The 24884-nt window shown below is 38.8% G+C and overlaps 1 protein-coding gene across 1 annotated transcript in view; it reads left to right on the forward strand.

Annotated features, from left to right (window-relative positions):
* The first annotated feature begins 4022 nt into the window (after positions 1-4022).
* BOLL (boule homolog, RNA binding protein) overlaps positions 4023-24884 on the forward strand; it is a 28190-nt gene continuing 7328 nt past the window's right edge. The window contains exons 1-9 of the mRNA XM_063341824.1: positions 4023-4040; positions 6850-6993; positions 10830-10921; positions 13258-13312; positions 15737-15812; positions 19141-19268; positions 21318-21389; positions 22358-22405; positions 23503-23628. Of these exons, the coding sequence (XP_063197894.1) occupies positions 4023-4040; positions 6850-6993; positions 10830-10921; positions 13258-13312; positions 15737-15812; positions 19141-19268; positions 21318-21389; positions 22358-22405; positions 23503-23628 (759 nt within the window). The remainder of the gene's footprint in view (positions 4041-6849; positions 6994-10829; positions 10922-13257; positions 13313-15736; positions 15813-19140; positions 19269-21317; positions 21390-22357; positions 22406-23502; positions 23629-24884) is intronic.

Raw genomic sequence — 24884 nt, forward strand, 5'->3', positions numbered from 1 at the left:
GAAACAGGAAGCAAATGAGGAACTCAGATAGGGGTAGAGCAGCTCAGCTTGATGGAGCCATAGGTAACAGTGTGGGAACCCCACTCACCCACCCCAGTACCCAGCCCTCAGAACCCCCCAGAGGCCAACAGAGCCCCCAAGTACCCTGCAGTGTTCCTAATATAGCCCTGGGCTACCCAGTACCTCTCCAGTGAACCCAGTACCCCCTAAAGCCCCTATACACTCTACCGGTACCTCTCAGAGCCCTCCCAATACTATTCTAGAGTCTTTCAGTAACCTGAGCACCCAGTACCCTGCCAGAGCCCCCCAGTACCCACCCTGGGATGACTGCAGGGGCTAAAGGGGTAGAGGATACAAGTGCAGCCATTACAATGAAGAAAGGGGGATGACAGAGACAAGAGGAAGCGACCAAGACTATAGTTAGGGCAACCAGAAACCAAGTAGGAGGTAGAGACAAAGGGCAGAAAGAATGTTGGAAATTGGGGTGGGGTGAAGAGCCACAGCTCATCTAGAAGGGAGATGTGCCCAACAAACCAAAGAAAGGGAATGGTGTGGGAAAAGGGCCTGTAAGATGGAAATGTCCTATCAAAGAAATACCCACCCCCATTTGAATAAATGGAAAACTTCCCAGAAATGAGCCATTTCCTTCTGCATTTTTCACATGGCACTGACCATATTTTTTTTTTTTGTTCAGTGGCACTCCTTAGGTGACCACCATCATTTGCTTCCAAGCATTGTTAACTCTCTCAGAAGGCCTCCTCAAAATCTTTGAATACATAAGAGCTCTTGGCTTGTTGATTGTTCTGGTTAAGGCTCAAGGTGTAGAGAATCCATTCACAAGCCTGTAAGACAAATCACTGTGTACGTCTTCATAAATTACAGATTTTTTTAATACAGTTGTAGTCTATGCAACAGAGACAGAAGTCAATCTTTTAGTAACATCCTAAGAGACATTTTTATGAAATTGAGAGCAGGAAGTAAGTAATCTTTCATCAGGTACAGTCCAGCTCACCCTGCCTGACAATATATTAATGCTCATATTTCCACAAAAGGATCTTAACATGCTGGTAGGAAAGCTAGCGTTATTACGTACAGATAAGTAATAGAAGCAAAAAAGGTAGTATATCTTTTCCAAGGTCAGGGAATCAATCATTGAAATAGCAGTCTTTTGCCAGGCCCTGTATTACTTATAAAACTGTTCTTGTCTTTTTGTGCCTGGAGAATTCTTTTCTTCCTTTCTCCTCCCAAATCATTTTTTCTCCCTGTTTTTCTCTCTTGCTGTTTTCAGTTTATCATTCCTCACTTAACCTCTGACTTTCTCTGCTGCTATAAAGAAGGACAAAAGGCAAGAGCCTGCAGGAACCAGCACAGTCAGACTCTTGTCCTTGTCCAGCACTGCCTTTTAATTTGTGGGAGAGAACAGTAGGAGAGATCATTTCATGCTGCGTATATTGCTGACACGCAGAGTCAGGAAAAACAGATGCACTCCTGACTTCCTTTGAGAGTGACTTCCTCAGCCAGGATACTATTCCTTTAATGAAGCAGCCACACAGAGCTAAGGCAGCCCAGCAACTTTTGTTGTAATATTTAAATCCTGTATACATGGAAATATTTTTTGTCAGTTCTGCTAGTAATCTTGTTAAATTTATAGATGCATAGAATTTTCAGGTTTTCAGGTTTTAAATTATCAGAATAAAAAATTGCTTAGTCTTTCTCATTTATTTGCAGAAGTCCTACTTTTGTCACAACTGCCTTATTTTAGATGTAAACATCCCAGATTTCATTTTTTAACTTGAAGAGGACATGTAATATAGAAGATCTGACAATTAAAACTATGCAAAATACACTTTCATGTCTCCGAATGATTCTGTATTCTTTCAGCTGTTCCGACTTTAGATTCCCCAAATCAAGATATGAAGCACATGAAAGGCTTGGCCTATTCTACCTTTCACATCATTAAAATGTAGTGCCGTTCTTAGGATAAGCCTTGTTGCTGTCTGATAAATTTCCATAAAAGTCAATGAATGCAATTCAGCAGAGTTCTGTAATCTCACAAAATAACTATTTCTAAAAATCTTATCAGCTCTGCTAAAATTGCCTTTACTTTTATACAGTTTTTTCAGCTAAAAAAAAAAGTCACTACTAAGAGTTAAGCATTATATTGTTACATATTACAGGCACAGAATTATTAGAAAGTCTAATTAATTTTTTTTATTACTTGTAGTAACAATGGTGTTGCAGAAGCTGGTAGATGTTGAAGCAACACCAGTAAAGTAAGGAGCAGCGTAGGGTCCTGTAAGGACTGCAGGTCTGTGTCCTGCCTATGCTCAGTGAGAGTTAAATGATCTCATTTATACGGAAAGCGCTCTTGGCTTTAGGTTGGATTGGTATAATTTGCATAAAGCAAACTTAAGCAAGACACAAAGATTTGAATTCAACTAAAATATATTTTATTGTTGACATTATGAAGATAAACCTTGAAGTTTTTATTCTAAAGCACCCCAAAAAGTAAAAGAGGAGAGTAGCCAATACTAAATTGACCCTACAGTGATCCTGACATTGTATCCTGGGGGTGAGCTACTGTGACTTACCTTGGCAATGTGGGATCACTTTGAAAAGCAGCTTTTCCACTGGAGTGGTTCTCCTGGCACGCATTTGTCTGCATTCTAGCTCTTGCCATCATCAAATCAAGCATTTTTTGTCAAGCTGTACGTTGTAACTACATTGATTATGAGCTTGACATTTGAATCACTCTTTTTTTCCAGACCTGTTTAGCAGCAGAGCTATTTTCAGGGCAATCTGCATTCGCAAACAGGATGAAATTGTGGAACAAAGGAACAGGTTGTAGTGCTGTTCATTAAATGACCACAGAAGTACACCCAACACAAATGGTGCTTCTCCTCCAGTTCGGTAAGGGCTGAAAAAAAAAAGTTGGAATGTTTTGAGAAGCGGTCATAAAGGTGAGCGATATTTTCTAGTCCCTTCTGCTGGACCCCAAATTGCATCTCTGGGGTTATCCCATGTCATTTTCCAGGGCAGCCTGCCTACTTGAGTGAAAGAGTCTTTTTGAGAACTTTGGGAAGCCTAAGTTGAAGTAAGGGCTTTTGCTTCTTCATGCTGACAGCCATAAAGTCTAAACCATGTTTTTGCCTTCATAAAGTATGGCCTAGTGAGTCAGACCTGGTGAAGAGCCTCACTGGGTATTTTTGTCTTCTACTGTTGAGGCCAGAGGACAGGTGAAACACATGACCCTATTTTTCTCCCAGTTTCACTCCCTGGTTGAGAGGATAAAAACACGGCTAGAGGTTACCACCCGCTTCCTCAGGTGGTGGGGACGGACTGTGAAGGAGGTTCACCCCTTATCCCTGGGGCCTTACCCTGCCGTTCCTGGGGGCAGTGCCGGCAACCTCCTCTTCCAACCTTCCGGCTACTATTCCTCTTGCGAGGGCTCGCCGGTGACACGACAACTGCAGGCAGGAAGCGGCCAAGGGTAGGGAGGCCGTACCAGCCCGAAGGCCAGCGGCGGGGGCCGTCTCCCGGGGCAAGGAGGCCGGCAGGCCCCGGGGCCCTCAGGCGGGGCGGGCGGTGGCTGAGGGCGCCAGCAGGTGCCGGGGAAGGCGGGGAGGGGGAAGAGGCAGCCCCAGCCGCCCGCTTGCCGCAAGGATTCTGTAAGGGGAGGGGGAGGCGAGGCGACCGGCGCGCTGCAGAGAGGGTTGCCCGGGGGGGCTGAGGGGTGGCGGGGAGCGTGGGGCCGGCCGCGCCCTCAGCGGGGAGGTGTCTACCTTGAGGGTGGGGGACGGTGCTGGGGGGAGGAAGGCTGGTGTGTCCCTCCCCGGCCATCCCACCCCTGTCACCGACACCTGCCCCAGCCCGCCACCCCAGCCCTGCCCCGGCCCGCGGCGCTGGCCGCCGGGCTGTGTCTCCCCCTGCCCGTTGCAGGCCTCTCTCTGCCGGTGCTCGTCGGCCGGGAGCGCGACGCGTGCCGGCAACGTGCCGGGGTCTGAGTCGGCGACGACGGAGAGATGGAACCCGACGGCGCGGTGAGGAGCGCGGTGGAGAGAGGGGGCCGCCTGCCGGGGAGTCGCTGCGTTGGGAGGGCAGCGGGGTGGGAGCGAGGCCTCACCGCCGAGGCGCCCTTCGCTGGTGGTGGCGGTGGTTGCGGCCCTGTCCCCACCCCCGGCGGAGGCCGCCATTTCCTCTGTGGTGGCTCCACCTTGGGGGTAAACCGGTCCCCTTGTCTCGGGTCTGCAGCGGCACATGATACCTGGGGAAGATGGGTGTCTAATAGCTGACATTATAGGACACAGACTGTATTAAAAAAAAAAAAAAGGGTACTGTTTAGGCAGTAAGGTGGGGTTAGTCACGAAGGCCTTTGTAGTGTTTGGTTCTTTGACCGTGGATGTGTTCAACATAAAAGTGAAAAATTATCAATTCTCATAAAGAGCAGTTGTCAAACCAATGAAATAACCCAGAAAAAATGTACATATCCGTACTGTTTGTCGGGGGGGGGAAGCGAGTTTAAAAACCTGTAGAAACAGAAATGGTTAGGCAAGTGCCAAAATATTGTATATAGATTTATTTTTTTAATACTGTTTTTTATTACTACACTCATTAGAGGGGAATGATATTGAGATAACAATACAGATTTTAATATTTTAAAATTCATTGGGTTTTACTCTCTTGGGAATTCACAGGTGAATTTAGGGTTTTGGTGTTTGGTTTTGTCTTTAAGTAAGACTTAGAACTCGTAAAACTCGTGTGGAGAAAATGAAATTTGAGATCTTTGAGGTAAGGAATGCACTTTGGCTGTGGTGTCAGCTGTTAATTGTTAGTTTATTGTTAAATTCAGATATTTTAGTGCTGTACAGAATTGCCAGATGATTATACAAGTAGACTATTGTATTTGGTATGAGAGATGAACAGAGTAACCTGTTTCATTGTCCTTCAAAAGTTGTTCTCGGCAGAAAACGTTCCTCCTAAAACCTTTGGGACTGTAGGGATTATGATTGTTCTTGGCCTGCAAGTGTTGGGGATTTTTTTCAGGTTAGGCGCTATTCTAGTATTCGCAGAAGGAGGAATGTATGCTTTTGCCTGAATAGATCAGGTTAAAGACTTGGGTTTTTCCTCAGCCCCAAATGTGTGTGTGTGTTAGTAAATTTGGAAAGGATTTTGTCTTCTCTAAAACTAAAAAGGCATGGACTGAGCTGTATTTATTGTCTTTAAGGTATCCAAAGCAATGGCATTACTCAGAATTAATAGGACTAGTTCATGGGATATCAAATAATCCTAGGAGGGCTTGCAGGGCAAACAAAGACAACCTTTTTCCTAATGTTCTTCTTCATTATTGATCTTCCATTTCTCACTGCACTTTATCTGTCAGCCTTCATTTTTTTATGTCTTCTCCCAAAGATAAGGCATTTGGGTTTTGTCCAGGAATGCTTAAAGGCAGCGATAAGAAAATGCTACCTATGTGGACAAAATACTGTCCTGTGAATAAACAAGAGAGGCAAAATCAGGAAGTGAAACAGTGTAAATGAAAGGGGGATTCTGTGAGGAGAACTGTTCAAGAGCGCTTTATGTTCTGCTCTAGTTCTGGAGGTACTAGAAGATACTGATACCACAAGCAGTGAAAGAACTTTCTACTAGATGTAGTAGCTTTCTGTTTTTAAAATATGCTTGCATGTGTTTTGTTAGCGCTCACTACAAATTTTAAGGGTTGCATGATGGTAAGAAAAAATACATTTCTCAAAATCCTTTCAAAAGAGGCTGATACTTTCCAGATTCCTACTTCTAGTTTTCACTAGTCTGCCTTACCTATTAGTCTTGTTATTCTCAGCCTGCAGTGTCTGCTTGTCTTTCACGTTGGGCTTTTTCCTTAGTGGCACTGTCAGGGCACCATAGCCCAGGATTGGTTTTAGTGAACTTTAGTTGCAGAGGAGGGGGAACCACAGCAAAAATGGTCTTGAAGGCTCTACTGCAATTCCTGTTAGACAATTTAGTGACAGTACTACATGGCTGCCTTACGGCCATCATCTCACAGTATAGGGTTGACTCTGTAACGCAATATTAGTTTGTTCTGAAAAGGGTTTCCAGTGAAATGCAAGTCTGTATTGTTTCACAGTTCCCAGGTGTAAGCATGGTGGAAGTTAAAACATCAGGCAGTTAATGGTTTCCATGAAGTTCCCACTATATACCGTGTTCCTTTCCTTTACTGGGGCACGAGCAATCTGGTTCTCTTGCAAAGACAATTTCTGTTAGGATCACTGTGCACTGCGCTGTGTTTGTAGGCCAAGAGACTAGTCTTCAGGTGCTGTTCTCATCAGTTGTAATGAGCTGCTTGATTTTATTTGGTGTAAGTATGGGTGCTTGGCACTTGGAAAAAATCAAGCAGAAGCTGATGTAGAGAACAGAGATCTAGTTTTGTAGATGCGTGTGAGATTGCAGGTAGAGTTGACAAGGTCCTTTCTATATAGGCTTAAACTAAGGGACTTCTAAATAGGTATAAATTAATCTTTGAAATAGAATTTATAACTTGGGATTCATACACCAGTGTGCTGTGCAAACAGAAAAACTAAGATTGGGAGATTAGGCCCTTAATTCAGAAAGGTTTTAAAGTCAAACTTCAGACCCTAGTTTATTCACTAAGTTACTGAATTGCTTAAAAATAAGCTTATTTAAATACTTTGAGCTGCATTATGAATAAAAATAGGTAGTTAATGTTAGGTTGTTTAGCATTTGCTGTGCTTCCCAAAAAATTCTGTATGTATTTTCTGTTGAGAATTTTTTTTCTTTAATAGCTTATAACCTGTAAGATATTGAAAATATTTGAAAATGTTTTCTTTCAATCAGCAGACCACAAATCAGACGCAAACAGAATCTTTATCTTCATCTCCCAATACTGTGTCACCAGTGCCGTTAAATAATCTGACCAGTACTCCAAGGTTTGGAACAGTTACTCCAAATCGCATCTTTGTAGGAGGAATTGATTTTAAGGTATTTTTTTCCCTAATTTTACTACTAAATGATAATTTATAACCTTATAAAAATCAGTAGGAAAAAAATGTGGGACACAATCATTTGTGTGTTTGCTTAGGTGGTAAGTACCCTTCACTATAACATTCAAACCAACAGTAGAGAATAAACTTTAAGCCGTGATATAAATAACTGTACTACAAAGTTGACTCTTTGTACACCCAGCTGCTAGAAGGTTTTGACGTACTGGTTCTTCAGAATTTTTTCTTTTCAAAGAAGGTGGCTTTTGTAATCATCAGAGTTCATGGTAGAAATGTATGTATAAGGTTTTTTATTTATATATAACAGTTAGTGTAATTTAATAAACCATAAACACAATGTTACAGATTGCCAACAGAGCAAATGTAAGTAGCTTCAGTTCCTCTAATGCTTTTCTTCCAGTTCATACAAAGAAGAGCTACAGTGCATGTATTCCTCACCGTACTAATTTTCTTAAAAGAAACTGTTAGTTTTAAAGCAAATATTAAAGCTTCTCTGGGCAGTTTGCAGTACTGATCTTAATTCTTAGAATGCTTGTACCTTTGCGTATACCCTAAAAACCTCAAGTAGCAGTGAATATTGAAGCATTCCTGCATTGTTTAAGCACTTTAAACATTAGTAGCAAGATAATGCGCCAGCTACTCTCGTTTTTCTTTCTTACCACTTTAGATAATAAAGTCACTGACTCTTGCAAAACAGTGTTGGTCTGCTCAGCTGTTTCTTTGTTCCCACCAACAGTATCTTCTCTGCCTTAATCCTCCTAGGCTGAGGACCTTTTGAACACTGACTCAGATGAAGAGGAGGAAGAATGACAGTTCACTCAGGCTATTTTGCATAATAAATACAAGAAATTCCAGGATCTTCTAGCTCATTTGACTGAGATAATTCAAATGGAGGCGTTCATAATTCAAGAGATGTTGTATGTTTTGGGTTTTAGCGAAGAGGCACAGTAGCTTTTTGCATTAATAGTAAGCAAATTACTAGAGCTGTAAAAAGACCTGTCTCACTCTGTTCTTTATTCACTGCAATTTCAAAGGTTAAAACACTTTTCTGCTTAACATATCAATATTCTTGTTAATTGTCATATTTATTGTTCATTTTGAAGACTATCTTGACTTTTTGCTTCAGTTGCTGATAGGTCAAAATCTATTATGAATCTTAATTTCCACACCAGAGTAATTAAGTGTATTTGTATTCATAAATCTAAAGATGGATTTCATTAGGAAAGGAAGTAGAAGGGATGAAATCTCTGTAGACATTTTAGCTACTCTTCCATTTACCTATGACTCTTGATATCAAGTAGAGCCTTACGCTTCTGTTCAAATCATAGGATATACGTGTCAGTCTTAGATTTATTTTTTTAAAAGTGGAAATCTTATGGCAAAAAGCATTGTGTGGTGTGTTTGGAGTTTTTTCCCCCAAAGGTCTTCCAGTCAGCTAGAGGGGTGGATGGGTAAAAAGCTATTTATTTTTGTGAAAAAGTGAGACAATTAACAAAAAATTACTTGCTTTCCAGCAAGTTCTTTTATCATTTTGCCAGATACTTCTATTTGGTCTCTCACCATAGCAGTGATTCCTATTTGTAAGAGGAAACATCTGACCTCTTAAATTTATAGAAACAATTCAGTAAGAGTAGTTGGGTACGTTTTCATACTGCACCGAAGAGCTGTTTCTTCAGTGGTGTATGCCATGTATCTTTGAGGTAGGTGAAAGCCTTTCTTAAGAACCTGACGAGTGCTTTTGTCCTGTCATGAGCAGAAAAAGGCGAGTCCTGAATGTGTTTCTGGCAAGGTCCTAGATACTGTGTTTGTCCTCATACTTGCAAATTTCTCTGTGAATCTTAGAATAGTGTTTCCTTTTTATTCTCCTTTAATACACGGCTCTGCAGATGGACTTCTGGCATTCCACATTTAGTCTTGTGTAGCCATGTGTCCTGTCATTGATATATTACATGACACTTTCAGGACAGATCAGGTTTTTTATGACTCTTTGGTTGTTTCTTGGTGTATTCTAGCCTTCAACTATTTTGTTATAGGTTCTTTTTCTCAGCTTTGTGAAGCAGCTGAGCTGCATCTGGAGCTTAAAAGAATCAATCTTCCAGAAATGGGAAATTTTATCTATAGGCCTTTAATTTTTCAGCAGGTACATCTTGGTGGTCATTGGAGAAAATTTTAAGGGAAAAGAAAATATCCACTATGAGTCTGATATACTTTGTATGTGCTTTCTGGTACTCAAGAATGTGAGAACACTTCAGCATGTGCTGTGGAATTGTTTTATATAAGCTCTCAGTTGTTTGGCTGAAGCTGTCTTCCTGTGTACACAGGCTTTCACACTTTTGTTTAGGCACAAAGCATGATCAAGAGAGTGGTTCTGGACTCCAGTCAGAAATTTTTTAACCTTTCCATGGTGGGTAGCTTCTGAAGAACCAGTGCAGGTAGTTTCCAAGGAGAGGACACAATTACTGATCTTCAATAAAACACTGAAGCACTTCATGGCTGTTGAGTGCGCTTGTATCTGTTGTTACTTTTCACACTTCCAGAGTGACTGGTTATTTTTTAACACTCTAATGACTCAATACTTGAATTAGTGAGAGAGATAAAGCAGTCTTGTACTGTCATTGCTCTCTGCTGGACTTTGACGTTGTAGCAAGCAAGCTGAATTCCTTCTTTTTGTAAAATGTGTTTTAAGGTTAGAATTATTCAAAAAGAGCATTAACTTCATGTTCTTTTCAGTTATGGAAGTTGTTTAAATTAGTTTGTTTCTTTTAAGCTCTTTTTGCGTCTCAAACTTAGATGAGGCAGATACGTAGGAAAGAATTTACTAAATTGCATATGTACAGCTTTAAAAACAATAGAAGTCATTCACTTAGGGGTAAAATAGTATTTCTGATACAGGTCCTTAAAATAACAAAAAGTATAGATAGCTACAGAAATTGCTTGAAGCATATAGAACTCCATGCATATAAGTATACTTCTTCAGCATTAGGTGTAGTATTAACTATGGACCATGTAGAAGAAAAATGTAAATCTGAAATGTGGTGTTTAGGGCACCATATTTTATATAAGCTTACATTGTAAAAGAAAACTGATTCACAGAAGGTAGATGAGTGTTCACGTAGCTCTAGGTGTGCCTTTATATTAGGAACTTGTATTTCTCTATGCATACTCAGAAGAGAACAGTCTTCTCCAAGTGGATTTAGACCATTCTCCATTAAAAGGGCCTTGTCATGCTTAATTTGTAATGGGGCGATTCTGTGGTATGCCTATACCTATACCTATGCCACAGAGTCTTATATTGAATCTGCTTTAGAAAGAGGGATCGTTAGATGGATTTGTCCATTACGTCACGGTGGTTTGGTGGGGATTTTTTTGTATGTGACTTATGCATATCCTTTATGGAAGCGTACATACTCTGCTGTTTTGAAGTTTGAAAAAATTGCAGTGATGTTTCATATTGTAAACAGCACTCTAGTATGAAACTTGCAGAAACCAAAATTCAGATCTATAAACATGCTTCAGTGTTCTTCCCTGTAAAGGGACAGTTGTTACATAAATCCACTAAAAGAGGAATTTTAGTATTTTAGTGGCTTTCTAGCGTTATTGCTGAATATGAAAATGCAGTAATTAAACAAGGATGATGCTCTCTTGCTGTGAGGCTCATACATGCTCATTCTTCTCTCCTCCTATCCAGGGTTATAATTATTTTGTAGCAAACTTTATCCAGAATACATCCATTAAAAGTCTTATGGTATATTCATTGGATAACTATGTAAACCAACTTTTCTCTTCTCCCCCCTCCCCCCCGATTTACTGTGCTAGACTAATGAAAATGATCTGAGGAAGTTCTTTGCTCAGTACGGCAGCGTGAAAGAAGTGAAGATAGTAAATGACAGAGCCGGAGTATCAAAGGGGTTAGTATATTGAAAATACAACAGAAAGCTGACTGACTGTAGTAAATTTGATTGTGATTTTCATAGCTCGGAATATTATTAACTTTGTCATTGGTGTTCCCGGTTATTCCATGTATGCAAAAATCTGCTCTTGCCCTTTAACATCTTCATATAAATGTCTTTAATTTGTATAACTGCAAAACTCTACTGTCATATATATATTTTATATATATATATATATAAATATAATATAAGATGAAGCTGTGCGCAACTAGGGAAAAATCAATAGTCCTTTCAGGTATTTTTCGGACAACAATAATTTAAGTAGATAATCCTAAAAGGGTAACTGCTGAAAGCCAGTATGGAAAGGAGCCTAAGAATGGAGATGGAGGTGAGATAGACCTGATTGTGCTGGAGTATATGGCAAGTACATAACTAAGATTTTGTGTTAAGGTTTTTTTGGAACAAGAACATGGCAGGGCGGGATTCTGACAATGAATCATGAATGCGGAAAAGAGCTCCAAGATTGGAAGTCAACAATAAGAGAAATGCTAAAGAGCAAATCTGGAGAAAGATTAAGTTTGGGTAGTAAAGTTATTGCTAGAACCCAAAGGATGGTGAAAGAAATCAGTAAGGTAGGGAACTCTACTGCCACAGAAGGGTGGAAAGAGGGCTGAAGCAAAAAGGAATGTGTGTGAGAATCTGTACATGAAAAGTTCACTTAAAGTTCACTTTGGTCAGAAGTTCTTTTCTGAACAGTGAGCCTGTGCTGTCTGCATCTTATAATTTTAATGCCGTCAGCACTTAACATATATCAGCAAATTACACACTGAGCTGTAGGTCTTAGCGTAGAGTATACATCTGCATGGCATGTTGGACTTGTTCCTGGTCCCAGATCCATCACCAAGCCTCTTACCTTTTTACTAAATTCCAAAAAATATCTGAGACTTGCAGTATGTGTGTCTATATAATACAATAATCCAAGAATATCAAGTTATTATGCACTTGTGACTGCCAACATGGTAAATATGTTAGAAAATAATTATTTTTTCAATGGTGTTGGGATTTCAGTAGAAATCCCAGCACAGGCTTCATTGCTTCTTGTTGACAAGTGATTTAAGAAATTTAGAATTTTGTGTGATTGACTATATCTCTTAGTTTATTGTCCAGATAGCACATAGAATGAAAAGTCTGTGTAGACAAGGTCCCAAGCTAGGAAAATAGTTTCTGTGTTCTTCAAACTTGCGAATGTGTCCGAATTTGTTTAGGAAAGGCAATACAGGAAAAGACCACGGATTTAAAAGTATAGCTGGTCAGAGACTTACTGGATCTCTGTACTCAAAGAAGCACAGAAATGCTTGCAAAGAATAATATGTTGTATTGCAAAATTTGCTCTGCTGGATGGAATGACATCTTGGTATCTTCTGAAATCTGACCCTGAGAAATGAGCCACAAACTTAAACATGCATACAAAAATACTAAGAGATCTTTTTTAGAAAGATTTGTTGTTATTCATAAAGTTAATTTTGGAAAAAATAGCCTTTTTTGTATGTATATGTTGTGGTACAGACTTTAATTATAAGATCAGATACCTACTTTTGCGTAGGCAGTGCCACATTCAGTGGCCTAGATTTCTCTGGGAATGAATTGAGGGGTTTTGGAGGAGTTCTAACTGCTGCAACAAATCAAACAGGCTTTCTCCACAGAAGAGATGTGGTGAAAGAGACATACTGTGTCATGAAGTAGGAGAATAATTCATTCTTGATCACCACAGAACTCCTGTTTAATGCTAGTCATGTCAAGAATGACAAGAATAAGAGAAACACTCTGTCTGCATTGCTGCTTTTTCCAAGAACTCAATTTAGTATACTGGATAGTGCTTGTGGAAGCATGGAGCATTTGCAGGTGTTGCTGAAGTTAGGTAGAAGCTGTGTTATGAAGTATAGTAGTATTAAAAAAAAAAAAAAAACCAAAACCAGAACATCCCAAGTGTCTCGTCTTGGGCACCCATAATGAGTGAGAGCTTCAGCTCAAAATCTCTTTCATTAATAGAAATGAAGGACCTAAAGACATACACTGAGTAACAAGGACAATACAGACAATTTGCATAACTTTCTATGCGGGCTGCTCATTCACTGTATAGAAACAGAAATATATGGTGATGTACTTAAATATATTAGTAAGTAGACTGTAACAAGGATGTTAAGTTAAAATTACAGTTGTTACTGCAATTTCTGTAAGAATTTTTTCCATTAGTTTAGCTTTCAATGTCATATGTTGTACTACATATGAAATACTAATGTGCAATATTTGTAAATATGAACTTCAGAGACTTAGCTTCTGTAATTTTTATTTAGATATGGCTTTGTTACTTTTGAAACCCAAGAAGATGCACAGAAGATTTTACAAGAGGTAAGTGATAGTCCCCATTATGACTCCATCTTAAATGAAATACTTAATTTCCTATTAGACACTAAGTAGCCCTGATTGTCTGGTCCTCTTCTGTTTGCCAGCTCAGATTCGAAGATCCGTTAAGTTTGGTCTGCATAGTTAAGAAGATGACTTAGCTTTAAGATAAGGTTTATACTGAGGTCTTCTGAAACTAGGGAAGGGAGTTGCCAGTTCATAGTAGAGCTCATGATTTTGACAGTCTATGCTTTCTTAGTCTATATGTGGTCTGTAGTATATATAGAGCTATAAAGGCTTTATCCTTCACAATTGCTTTGATTTCCTTTACTAGAAAATCCATTGCTGTCAAGATTTTGTGGGGAGTTGTGAAAGAAAACTGCTGTCTTTTATTCTTACATGTTTGATTGTCAAAGGTGATGTAATTCTTTTCAGGAATGATTAGATTCGCTGGAGTCATAAACAATGAGGCTCACTTTGTCATGTAATTGTTGCTTTCTGTCTTCACTAAGTTACTGTCTTGATGTGCGTTGTAGAACCTCCCATGTGTATTAGCACTTCAGTTTGTTTTGGTTTTTTTTTTTAAATGTGCTCTCAGTCATCTGGTTGAATGTATTGGAGAGATCTGTTGGTCAGGATCTATTCACACATATGAAGATATCTGGGGGGTTGGGAAACAAAAGCAGAAAACAGTTTCCAAGGCTTGCAAATTGCCTTCTCCCAAATAGAAACCTGGTTAAAATACTGAAATACTGAGCCTTTGGAAATACATATATTAAAATTCAAAATAAGAGCTGGGACACTTTAAAAGAAATTTTTAGAGTGTTTTCAAAAAAAATACAGTTATGTGGAGCCAAAAGAATATACAGATAAGAACTTGAGTCAGCTACTCTTCTTCCCCAGTTTTTTTATTGTTGTAATTTTGTGAACTAGAAGAATACCAATGGTACTGAGTACCATTGTGAAAATGGCTTAAGATTTTAGCCCCTGTAACTGAAAGGCTGCTCCATGTGAAGTCTTACTGGTGTCTCATTCAATGATACTAACGCTTTTTTGTCCACTTCAAGTGCTTTAATTTAGGTGCCCTACAATTCTGTCACCTCTTTCGTCTTTGCATCGTACTTCTATCTCATATTCATCTTAAGATCAATTAGCATGTAAGTCTCTCAGATATCTTAAGCTGAGAGTTTTACAGAGTGGTAGGTGTTGGAAGAGACCTTCAGAGATCATCTAGTCCAACCCCCCTGCCGAAGCAGGTTCACATAGAGTGGGTTGGACAAGAACACATCCAGGTGCGTTTTGATTATCTCCAGAGGAGATTCCACAGCCTCTCTGGGCAGCCTGTTCCAGTACTGTCATCCTCAAAAAGTTTTTCCTCATATTCAGACAGAATTTCCTGCGTTCCGGTTTGTGCCTCTTGTCCTGTCTCTGGGCACCACTGAAAAGAGTCTGGCCACATCCTCTTGACACCTGCCCTTTAGATATTTGAGATCACCTCTCAGTCTTCTCTTCTCCAGGCTAAACAGATGCAGGTCTCTTGGCCTCATAAGAGAGGTGCTCCAGTCCACTGATCATCTTTGTAGCCCACTGCTGGATTCTTTCCAGTAGTTCCTTGTCTTTCTTGAACTGGGCAGCCCAGAACGGGACACAGTGGTCTCACCAGGGCAGAGCAGAGGAGGAGGATAACCTCCCTTGACTTGCTGACCACACTCTTTTCGATGCACCCCAGGATGCCATTGGCCTTCTTGGCCATGCTGGCTGGTGGTCACTTTCTGTTGTAAGTAAAACAGTTGGAAGAGAATGTCGCTTTACTTATCTGTACCTGGCACTTCTTTATTAAAAAATTATTCTGCCACAGCTTAGCCCTACTAGGATATCTCTTTTATTGTGGTTTTATGTTTTATTAGCCTGGATGTGAGTCTGTGACTGCCTGTAAGGCAGTCCTGAGTGAGTATGGGGACTTTTTACATTCAGCCCATATAGTCTGGCCGTTTTCATAGACTCACTTGTTCCTGCCATCTTTTGTAAATTTTCTTTCCGTGATCATGATATTAAGTTTAATCTTTATACTTGGCAATTGTCAGTCGGTGCACACATGTGCTTTTATAAAAGCAGTAAATACATGAGGAAGGTAAAACTAAAAAAATCTGCTGACAATTACAGGTATCAGTTGTTAGTCAAGAAGCTCCATGAGGAGTAAGTAATACTTGAAATTACTGATGACTAATTTTGTCGGTGAAGTCTAAAGTTAGATTGAAAAGGAATTAGTATAGTTTTTGTTTGTTTTGAGATGCACTGGAAACAAAAAGCAGGGTAGGGTGAAACCTGTTAAGTGCCTTGTCTACTCCTGATTTTTGTTTCTTGGATGTCTAGTTATATGTAGAAATACAGAAATACACATACTGAATGTCTCTTTTCCTTCAATTCTAGGCTAAAAAACTTAATTACAAAGATAAGAAGTTGAATATTGGTCCAGCAATAAGAAAACAACAAATACGGAGTCCTCGTATGTATTTTATTTATTTATTATGTGTCACTAGGAATGTAAGCTTCTAGCAAAGATCTACCTGGTCATGCACTGTATTAATGCTGTGCATGGAATATGCTCAGAATGTTTTGCAGTGGAAGTAAATGCATGCCAGTGGAAATGTCCAAATAAACATATTGATCTTTGTTTTTTTATCTCTTTTCATACATTATTTACTTTCTTTTTTGTAAAAGATGATCTAGGAATAAACTGAATGGAAATTTCTCTCGGTTGCCAGGCAGAACCTCAAATCTGAACGCTTACACTGTCCTCACAGATTCTACAGGATAAAGCAGTCTGTGGTGGTTGATTGGGTTGTTACCAATTCGTTTGTTTATATTGGCAAAAATCCATCAGGACTGTTGCATCTTGCTTTCTTTTAAGTAATGGGTGGTTGCAGTCACCATTCGTTTCCTAAGAGTTCTTTGCTGTAAGATAATGGAATGGATGCTCTATGTTCCTCCTTTGGCAAAGAACTATTTAGACTGAACGCTTATGTAAGAGGAGTGTTGATAAGGGTTTGGTATTTTTTGTCAGATTACTTTGTCTTGAGCAAGTATGCTGTTCTTTTTGGGGAGACGGAAGACAAGTGTTCTTCTAGAGAAGATGCCCTCTCCTGACAGGAGCTGTTTTATTTCTATAATACAGTACTGAAAATGTAGGGTATAAATCACCAACTTTTAAGATCTGTCAGTGTTTAGTATAGCAGGGCATGCTGGTTTTGTTATTCCTCAGTAAGGGCTATGTGTCATATGTAGAAAGCATTCACTTTGGAGTGCAGCAGGGAATGAAGTGTACTTTTTGTAACTTTCCATCAGTATTTGTCCTCAGTATGCTAACAGTGTTGGTGCAGACCTACTTTCTGCAGACAGGAAACTTCCCTCTCCCTTCCTCCTCTCATACATAAATATGCCCTTCTCCCTTTTAATTGTGTAGGATAGCGTTTGTCTGCATACTTTGTTCCAACTGTATAGTTTCTCTGCTTTAGAAATTATTTAGCATAGTCTCTGCTTAGTTGTCATCAAGGGGTGATATGCTTTTTTTTGTTATGCTTTATTTCCCTTTCTTTGACTTGGACTTTCTCACTTGTGGTGCCTCCTTCCTCTGACTCCTGTGCTGAATGTGCGTATTGATAGGAGAGGGGCATATCTCTAATTCTGAGGAAAAAACATCAAAAGAATTTTTGAAGAAAGCTGCTCTGTCCTTTTGAGATATGTTTGTGGCCCTCTTTGATGCTTCTTCCTCAGCTCTAAGATAGATCTGTGATACAGGATCATATTGACATCTAGAGACATACCCTAGGATCTGATTTTAATGTATCTACTCTCATGCTCAGCCTCTCAACCTTAGTCACTAGGATACTTTGTTCTACTGCAGATCATCTTGAGGTTCATGAAGCCAGAAAACCTAGACTTACAGTATCACTGTAAGGCTGTGGTTCTATTACATTTAGCAGAATTGAAGAGATAGCCCATTTATTGCTGTCCTCTCCAGCCTGACTGTAATCTAGTGCTTGTCTTCTGTACTATTAAATGAAACAATTTTTAGCTCTTCTGTCATGGGTCCTTTTTTGTGAATAATTTTGAACATACTGGAAGGGCCACTCAGTTTGCTCTTTCCCAGCACCAAGTATTGTGAAAATGGTCATTCTAAAAGCTGAAAAGTAGAAACCAAACATGAACAACTGGAAGGAGCATGATGAATTTTTGTGGGCTGGAAGACTTTCAGGTGGCTGTACCTCCCTCAAGTTGGTAGGAGGTTTGTGTCACGGTGAGTTTGCTGGATTTGATGGAGAGCATTTCTTTTCCTCTGTAAGAGACATGTTCAACAATAGCAGAAAGTTCTGTGCAGCATACTTAGTGAAGTGGACAGGATTGTTGGCCATGTGATCCTATTGGCCCTCCTCACTTGAGATATCAGTAACTACTATTCTAAGTTGCATACAGGAGCTAAAGTTAGCCTTTGACTCCTCAAAGATCTGCTTAACGCTATCCTAACAACCATCTTAGCCGGACCTGTCTATGGGAAGTATTTCAGCTTTATTGTATCCAAGTGTGTTCAGGCTTTTCTAGAAGTTAGTCAAACTCTTACCATTGATAAAGGCCCTTGAATCTTTGTGGAATCCTTCTTGGTCCTCTACTTAGCACTCTAATAATCTCTTCGATGTTGTGTCTGTCCATAAAGTGGCACGTCCTTCCTAGTGGCACGTCCTTCCTAGTGGCACGTCCTTCCTAGTGGCACGTCCTTCCTAGTGGCACGTCCTTCCTAGTGGCACGTCCTTCCTAGTGGCACGTCCTTCCTAGTGGCACGTCCTTCCTAGTGGCACTTCACTTCCCTTTGCAAGGGAGATGAAAAACTAAAACTTGCTCAGTGATTTTTTTTCTTCGTATTTTGTTCTTCCTGAGTTTTTCCATGCTATGTTACTACTTAATGTGACTTCAAGATTTCAATTACAGTTACAGAATTAATTTTCCTTTTTTAGAGAAGTCTCTTTATATTTGGAACTGAAACTTGTCTTTATGTTTGCCATCTAGAGAAATATGAAGTCCTGCCCCATGTCCCCCAAAACGCAGGAGAAAGAAATAGAGCCTAGGTGATCTCAGAGGCAGTGTTTGGGGGGGGAAAACTGCATAGGCGTAGATAGCCCTTTATTTGAATAATGCTTGCTGTCAGTACTCCGTAGAGGACTGTGTAGTTGAAACTCTGCTCTGGGATCAGACCGTGCTAATTTATAGCTTCTGCCATAGTGGCAGTGTTGTTGAGAAGTGTCCCTGCTGCTGATGTCTAGATCCCAGTTTTTACTTTTGCCAGACAATGTGCCATCACAGAAAGACAGTCTTTGTGTGTTGAGAAACCAGGTTGCATCTTGTAGTGAATTTATTCTGTTGGTTTCAGTGCTTGGATCCTGTTTCAGCTAAATAAGAGTATGTGGAGCTTACCAGTGAAAATCTCCTATGATGTGAAGTTACCTTTGGATATTTGAGAGAGAGAGAGAGAGAGAGAGATATCAATATAAATAAATATAAATATATATACATATTTAGTAATCGGAGATATCTGTTTAGTAATTTATGTGTATGTCATCTTCTGTGCCCCTTCCCATCTGCCTCTGGAGACATCCTGTGACCATCTGCTTTCATGATTTTATGTTTGAGAGGGAATTGAGTTGGCGCTAGGCACACTGCCCCATGTTCTTTCATTTGAGTGTTTTGCTTCTCTGAAGATCAGAAGTGATCTTTTCTTTTTTATGACCTACACATCTAAAAAAAAAATTACTGGTAACTAAACTTTAAGATATTAATTCCAGGTTCTTCTGCAATACCAGAAGCTAGTACAATGTATTTAACGACTTCAAGTGGATATCCTTATATTTACCATAATGGAGTGGCTTATTTTCATACATCCGAGGTTGCTTCTGTTCCGCAGCCATGGCCAGTAAGTAATTTATTTTTGTATATATGCTTTTCTGGGAACCAGGATGAATGTAGTGGTTTCAGGTCCCTCCTACGTTCAGTTTCTTTGGCTACTCCTCGTGTTTGATGTTTAAATGGCTTCCTTATATTAGTCTGTTTATTTTGTGTTTTTAAATAGTGCTTAAGTTTATTGTTCTTCTGCAGGGAACCTTGCTTTGATTTGACCTGCTGGACAGGGTAGTTCAGAATGAGTGTGAGCCCTACTGCAGGAGCAGCTTTGTTTTACAAAGGAGTTGTTGGTGCTTATGACCCTGGATTGGCTCTATTTATTATTATTCTGAGAGTGAGGTGTTCTTGGCTGCAAAATATTATGCTGACGATGAAAAGACAACATAATACTAGATAAACAAAGCAAAAGTGAAATTGTCCAATTTTAGTCATTCACATAGTCTTTTTCACAAATACTGCTTGTTTTAGGAGGCAGATAATTCAATAGATAATTGTTTGGCTTTAGTAGGCTTGGGGAACTTTGACAACTTCTTCCTGCACTTCCCAAGAATTTCTGTCCATCACCTCAGTTTGTTTTTTTGGTTTTTTTTTTTTACAAGAGGGAAGGATTGCAACATTGGTGGGGTCTGCATAAGACACAGGATGTACATAGAGGATACGTCCTTACTGGTTTCTGTAAAGGCAGTAGTTACAGAGGCTGTACATACTATCTCTATAAATGAGGGGAAAATGCCTTCATGTATTGGGAGGAAAATCTCCATAGAAGAATTACTAATAAATAAAAACAAACTTTCACAAAGTGGAGATGAGAGCAGTAATAGAATCTTTAATGTTGTTTATTTTGGCACTATAGAGTGTCTTTGTCAGTATTTAACCTCTGTTTTAATCATTCTTTTAACTTCTAGATGTTTGCTCTTCTAACAGAGATGTGATATAGTGCCTTATCAACTTTAGAGGATAAGCATAAACACCCATTCACGTATTTTTAGAAACCTTTTTTGAAGTTCATGCTCTGTAGCTCTAGAGAACTTGCTCAAATCCTACCTTTTGGAAAAAACAATACTTTTTGTGTTCTAGTACTGAACTCTGATTCTAGTGTCCTGGCTCAAATCCACTGTGTTTCAAACAAATAGCACTCAGCCTTTCCAATTAGGAGTAGTGCTGCCTCTTTTGGTTTCAAGTTTACATATTCTTAACTTTCATCATTAGGAAAGTACCTATATAAGTAGTTAAGGAAAAAAAACTGAAAATTTGATGTTACAGAAAACGCTACTCAAATTAAAGATATTAATACATTTTGGTGTGCGCTGTCATGGTTTATCTCCAAACCAGGACAATTGTGCGTGTTTAACAGTGCAGATCAGGTCTTCTTTTCCATTTTGCATTCTGCACTTTCATGTGGTGTACAATGAATTATAGTTGTGGAGCAGTTCCTTCCTAAATATTTGCAGTAATGAGGGAATTTCATGACATGGGAGATGGCACACACTAGCTTTGACTTATTGGAACTGGAGGTTCACAGTCCTGTGTTGTTCTCTACCATGGCCATATATTTCTGCACCCCTTTCTTTCACTGTTGTTTCACTGACCCCTCCAAAAACACCAAGCATATTTCTAGCTGGTTTAGCTCCTTAAACTGGCTCATTACCAGATCAGATGAATGCTGGTGTTGATGTAAGGAAGGGAATGGAAAAGGGAAGATTGTGTTGGAGCTGTGGAGGGGATAGGAATACACTAATGACAACTTAGATTGATGCTAAGTGTTTACAAAAGTGTACCTATGGTCAGGATAGTGAATGACCTTAGCATCTCTAGATAGTGATGGCCTAGTGTTTTCTGTCAAGAACTATGTAAATATACCAAACTCTTTGGTTTTGTCTCTAATGTGGGCACTTAAAAACTGTGGTTTTGAAGAATCTACAGGTAACTTAAAACTTGGTAAATCCATTTTTCATAAGGGAGGGGAGGTGGTTCAGCATTATAATACTTCAGAACTGTTCTTAATAGGAGTCACAACTTATGAAATTGCTGCATTAAGACTTGTAACTTTTCTCTTTTCAAGTCGCGCTCTGTTTCCAGTTCACCTGTGATGGTAGCTCAACCGGTTTATCAGTCTCCTACATACCATTATCAGGTATCTGTTTGAAAATGGGCTTCAGACTATCAGTATTCCTTCCAGCCATGCAGTTTTATTTGCAGCACTCTCTCAGGTCTGTTTATTCTTAGGAAATAAAAAGACTGTTCTAAATAATAATATAAACCAGACTTTAATTTCATCAAAGGCTTTCTTTTCACTAGAATACATTTTATTCAGTTTATGTAATTACATGGAAATGTAATAAACTAAAATTTTTTTTGGTGTTGCTAGGTAATTGGCTTAGGAACATCCTTAACTTTTATCATCTAAGCCAAGCTCCTGCTCAAAGCAGGGCTGGTTAGATCAGGTTTGTCGTGAGCTTGTCTAGTTGAATTTTAAATATCTCCAGTGATGGAGATTCTACAACGCTTCTGGACAGGCTCTTCCAATATTTGTCCCTTCTCATAGTAAAAGACTTTTTTTCCTTATAACTAGTTAAAACTTTCAATGTTTCAGCCTTTTTCTGGACTCTTGTGCACTGAACACCTCTGATGAGAATCTGGCTCAGTCATGTGTATCGCCCATGCTCCCCTTAGGTAGCTATAGCCAGCAATAATCATCCCCTCCCACCTTTCGCCTTCTCAAGGCTAAACAAACACAATTCTCTCAGCATCCTGATCTGTCTGTTCTCTAGTCCCCAAACAATTGTGGTGGCCCACTACTGGATTTATGTAGTATGTATGCATTTTCATTGTGTATTGGAAAGCTAACTGCATTGTGTCTTCTGTTTTCCTAATTAGGCACACTTCTTAGATGCTTTAGTATTTTAGAAGCTTATCAAATGCCCAAGTCAGAGGCTGGGTGGAAGTAGACGAAACTATGTTCCTGAGTTATTTGGGGGCATATGAAAATCATACTACTGTTTAATTAAAAATTTATTATAGATTTGAGATAGTTTTGATTCTAGTGTGTGTATGCGTATGTTCTTAATCACATAAGTAATTTCTCTTCTTGTTTGGATTTAGGCACCAACACAGTGTCTTCCAAGTCAGTGGCAGTGGTCTGTTCCACAGGTAAATACAGTTCATAGTTGTAGCATTTTACCGTTGGTTTACATCTAGTTTAAAGGTACTGTGCACTTATCTAACAGTGAAACTTCCCACTATTCACAACACTATTGAAATAAATATTAATTGCTATATTTTAGCAATGCGTTTGCAACACTTGCTGATACAATAGAAGGCATGAAACAGCATTTATTAAAACATTAAATACAAATCTGATGTAAAGAAAGCATCTTTCCCTCCCCTCTACGTCTGCAAAAGTTTGTATTAAATTATCTCAGCTCTCGGAAGGAGGTAGACTCCCATATTTTGCCTGATAGGAGAAATTAGTATTAACTAGCTTGCTAACTGATACTAACTGTGATGTTTCATTGGAATATTGCTAGCAGAGGCATGTAGACACAGAAATATGTTGAAATTAGACCCAGACCCTTGAAATAGGAGGAAGAACTTTTAATTGTTAACTTGCTAACTTTGAGGGGAGACTTTATCAGTTTTGTGATCTGTGTAGCAGAGGAGCTTAATATGGAAATCTTGCCACTGAAGGAACTTTTAAGAGTTTGAAGGTAAAAGGAGGACCAAGTCCCTTCAGCTTGAACTGTTAATGATGTGTCCTCATTACTTCAGTAGCAGCCAGTTATGTCCAGTTATGATCAGTTCTAATCTATTAATAGATGTCAGTTTCCTGGTTTGAAATCTGGATGCTGAATTGGAGAGATACTGTGTGTTTTATTTTAAAACTAACATACTTATGTTTTCAATTTAAATTTTTTGCAAGAGAAAATGAAACTGTTATGTTTCTGTGATCGTGAGTAAATGTGAATTTTGTAAAAGTTTAGGATTTCTCCAATAGTGTTCCACAAATTGTAAATGAAATCTGAAAAATGTGTAAAAGTGATTAAAGGACATCTTTGTTTTATTCTACTACTTGACTTTTCTACCCACTTCCCCCTCACTTAGTTTCTTTAGGTTATCGAAGATGATTTTGATACTTTATCTTTTAAAGCTTTGTCTTTGTTTATATGTAGCAAAGACAACTGTAAAATAAGCTTTGGTATTTATCATGCATAAATTATAATTTATGGAAATAATATGTTTTATTTCAGTCTCCTCCCTCTTCACCTTCATTCTTGTATCTGCAACCACCTGAAGTCATTTATCAGCCAGTAGGGATTACCCAGGAAAGTGGATGTGTACCTCCTCCTCTTCTAGTGGAAGCTGCAGTTCCTGAGGTATTTTTATTAAAAATTTTTACTTACAATTGAAGCGTTTATCTGCAATTGAAAAACAGTCTTTTAGTTTAAGCACAGGCAGTTGAGAGTGCTCTCTGTCAACTGTTCCCTGTACTTACCCCCCACACCCATGCTGCTCCTGTTAAATCATGTCAGTTGTCCTCAAGTTAGAGTATCTCCTCCAGTTTTCTAGGGGCATGCTTTGATTCTGAAATATTTTAAAGGGTGATAACTGTATGACAGGCAGCAGTATAAAGACTAGTCTATTTGTTTTGTTTGAAGATAACATTTAAATAAAATTAGTCAAGACTCTTCAGAATGCTGGATTAGTCTATCCAAGCCCTAACAGTTTCCTGAAGTAAATCTTCTGTGTGAGTAGAAGCTTGTTTCTAAATATTCTGAAGATCAGAATGAATTAGAGTAGTTGAACGAATAAATAATTTTTTCTCTGATTTTTCTGCTTCTGTATCAATAGCATTTCTAATATTTAAGAGTTTCTTAATGTATAAGGCCATTTCTTTATCATTGGATGTTAAAAATGACAGTAAATTAGCTATAGAAAAACTTACTATAAAGTTGAAAATATATTATGATTAATTGGTACATTTCCTCACTGATAATTCATTCCTAATTAACAGGGATGCCAAAATAAATGGTAAATTATGACAGTAATCAAGTATTTTTACAAAAGTTGAAAAGTGTTTTATTGCTACACGAGAAGTTCCAAAACTGGTATATCAAACACCTTAAGTGGGAAATCATGATGTACCTAAGTAATTTAATTTCCCTACAAAGGTCTTGAATAACACAAGACTTTGGTTGTTGGGTTTTTCTTCTTTTTTTTTAAACTGTATAAATCTCAGTATTTATTGTATAAATCTTATTATCAATATTATTTTTACCTTTTGTATTTCATAAATCAGATATCAACTTACACAGAAATTTGAAATCTGTGAGTGCAAAAACACAATATTAGTTTACAAATATTTGGATGTAACATGCTCTCAATTCACAGGCACGTAATTTGTTGTGTTAAAGGAAACAGTATGGAAATTCAGTAGATGGTGTAAAATTCAAAGAAAAGCCTATGTATTACTTGTATGTAAATATCTTGTAAGTGCGATAATGCTAGGAATTACATTTCATTCTGCTAATCTACACATTTAAACGCTGTTCCAATCAGATCTGAGTGAAATGGGTATGTAGTAGAGAAGCATGCTACTTCTGTCAAGGAAAGGGCTTTTTGACACTGATCT

Source organism: Chroicocephalus ridibundus, chromosome 7 (genome assembly GCF_963924245.1).
Source record: "Chroicocephalus ridibundus chromosome 7, bChrRid1.1, whole genome shotgun sequence".
Taxonomy (NCBI): domain Eukaryota; kingdom Metazoa; phylum Chordata; class Aves; order Charadriiformes; family Laridae; genus Chroicocephalus; species Chroicocephalus ridibundus.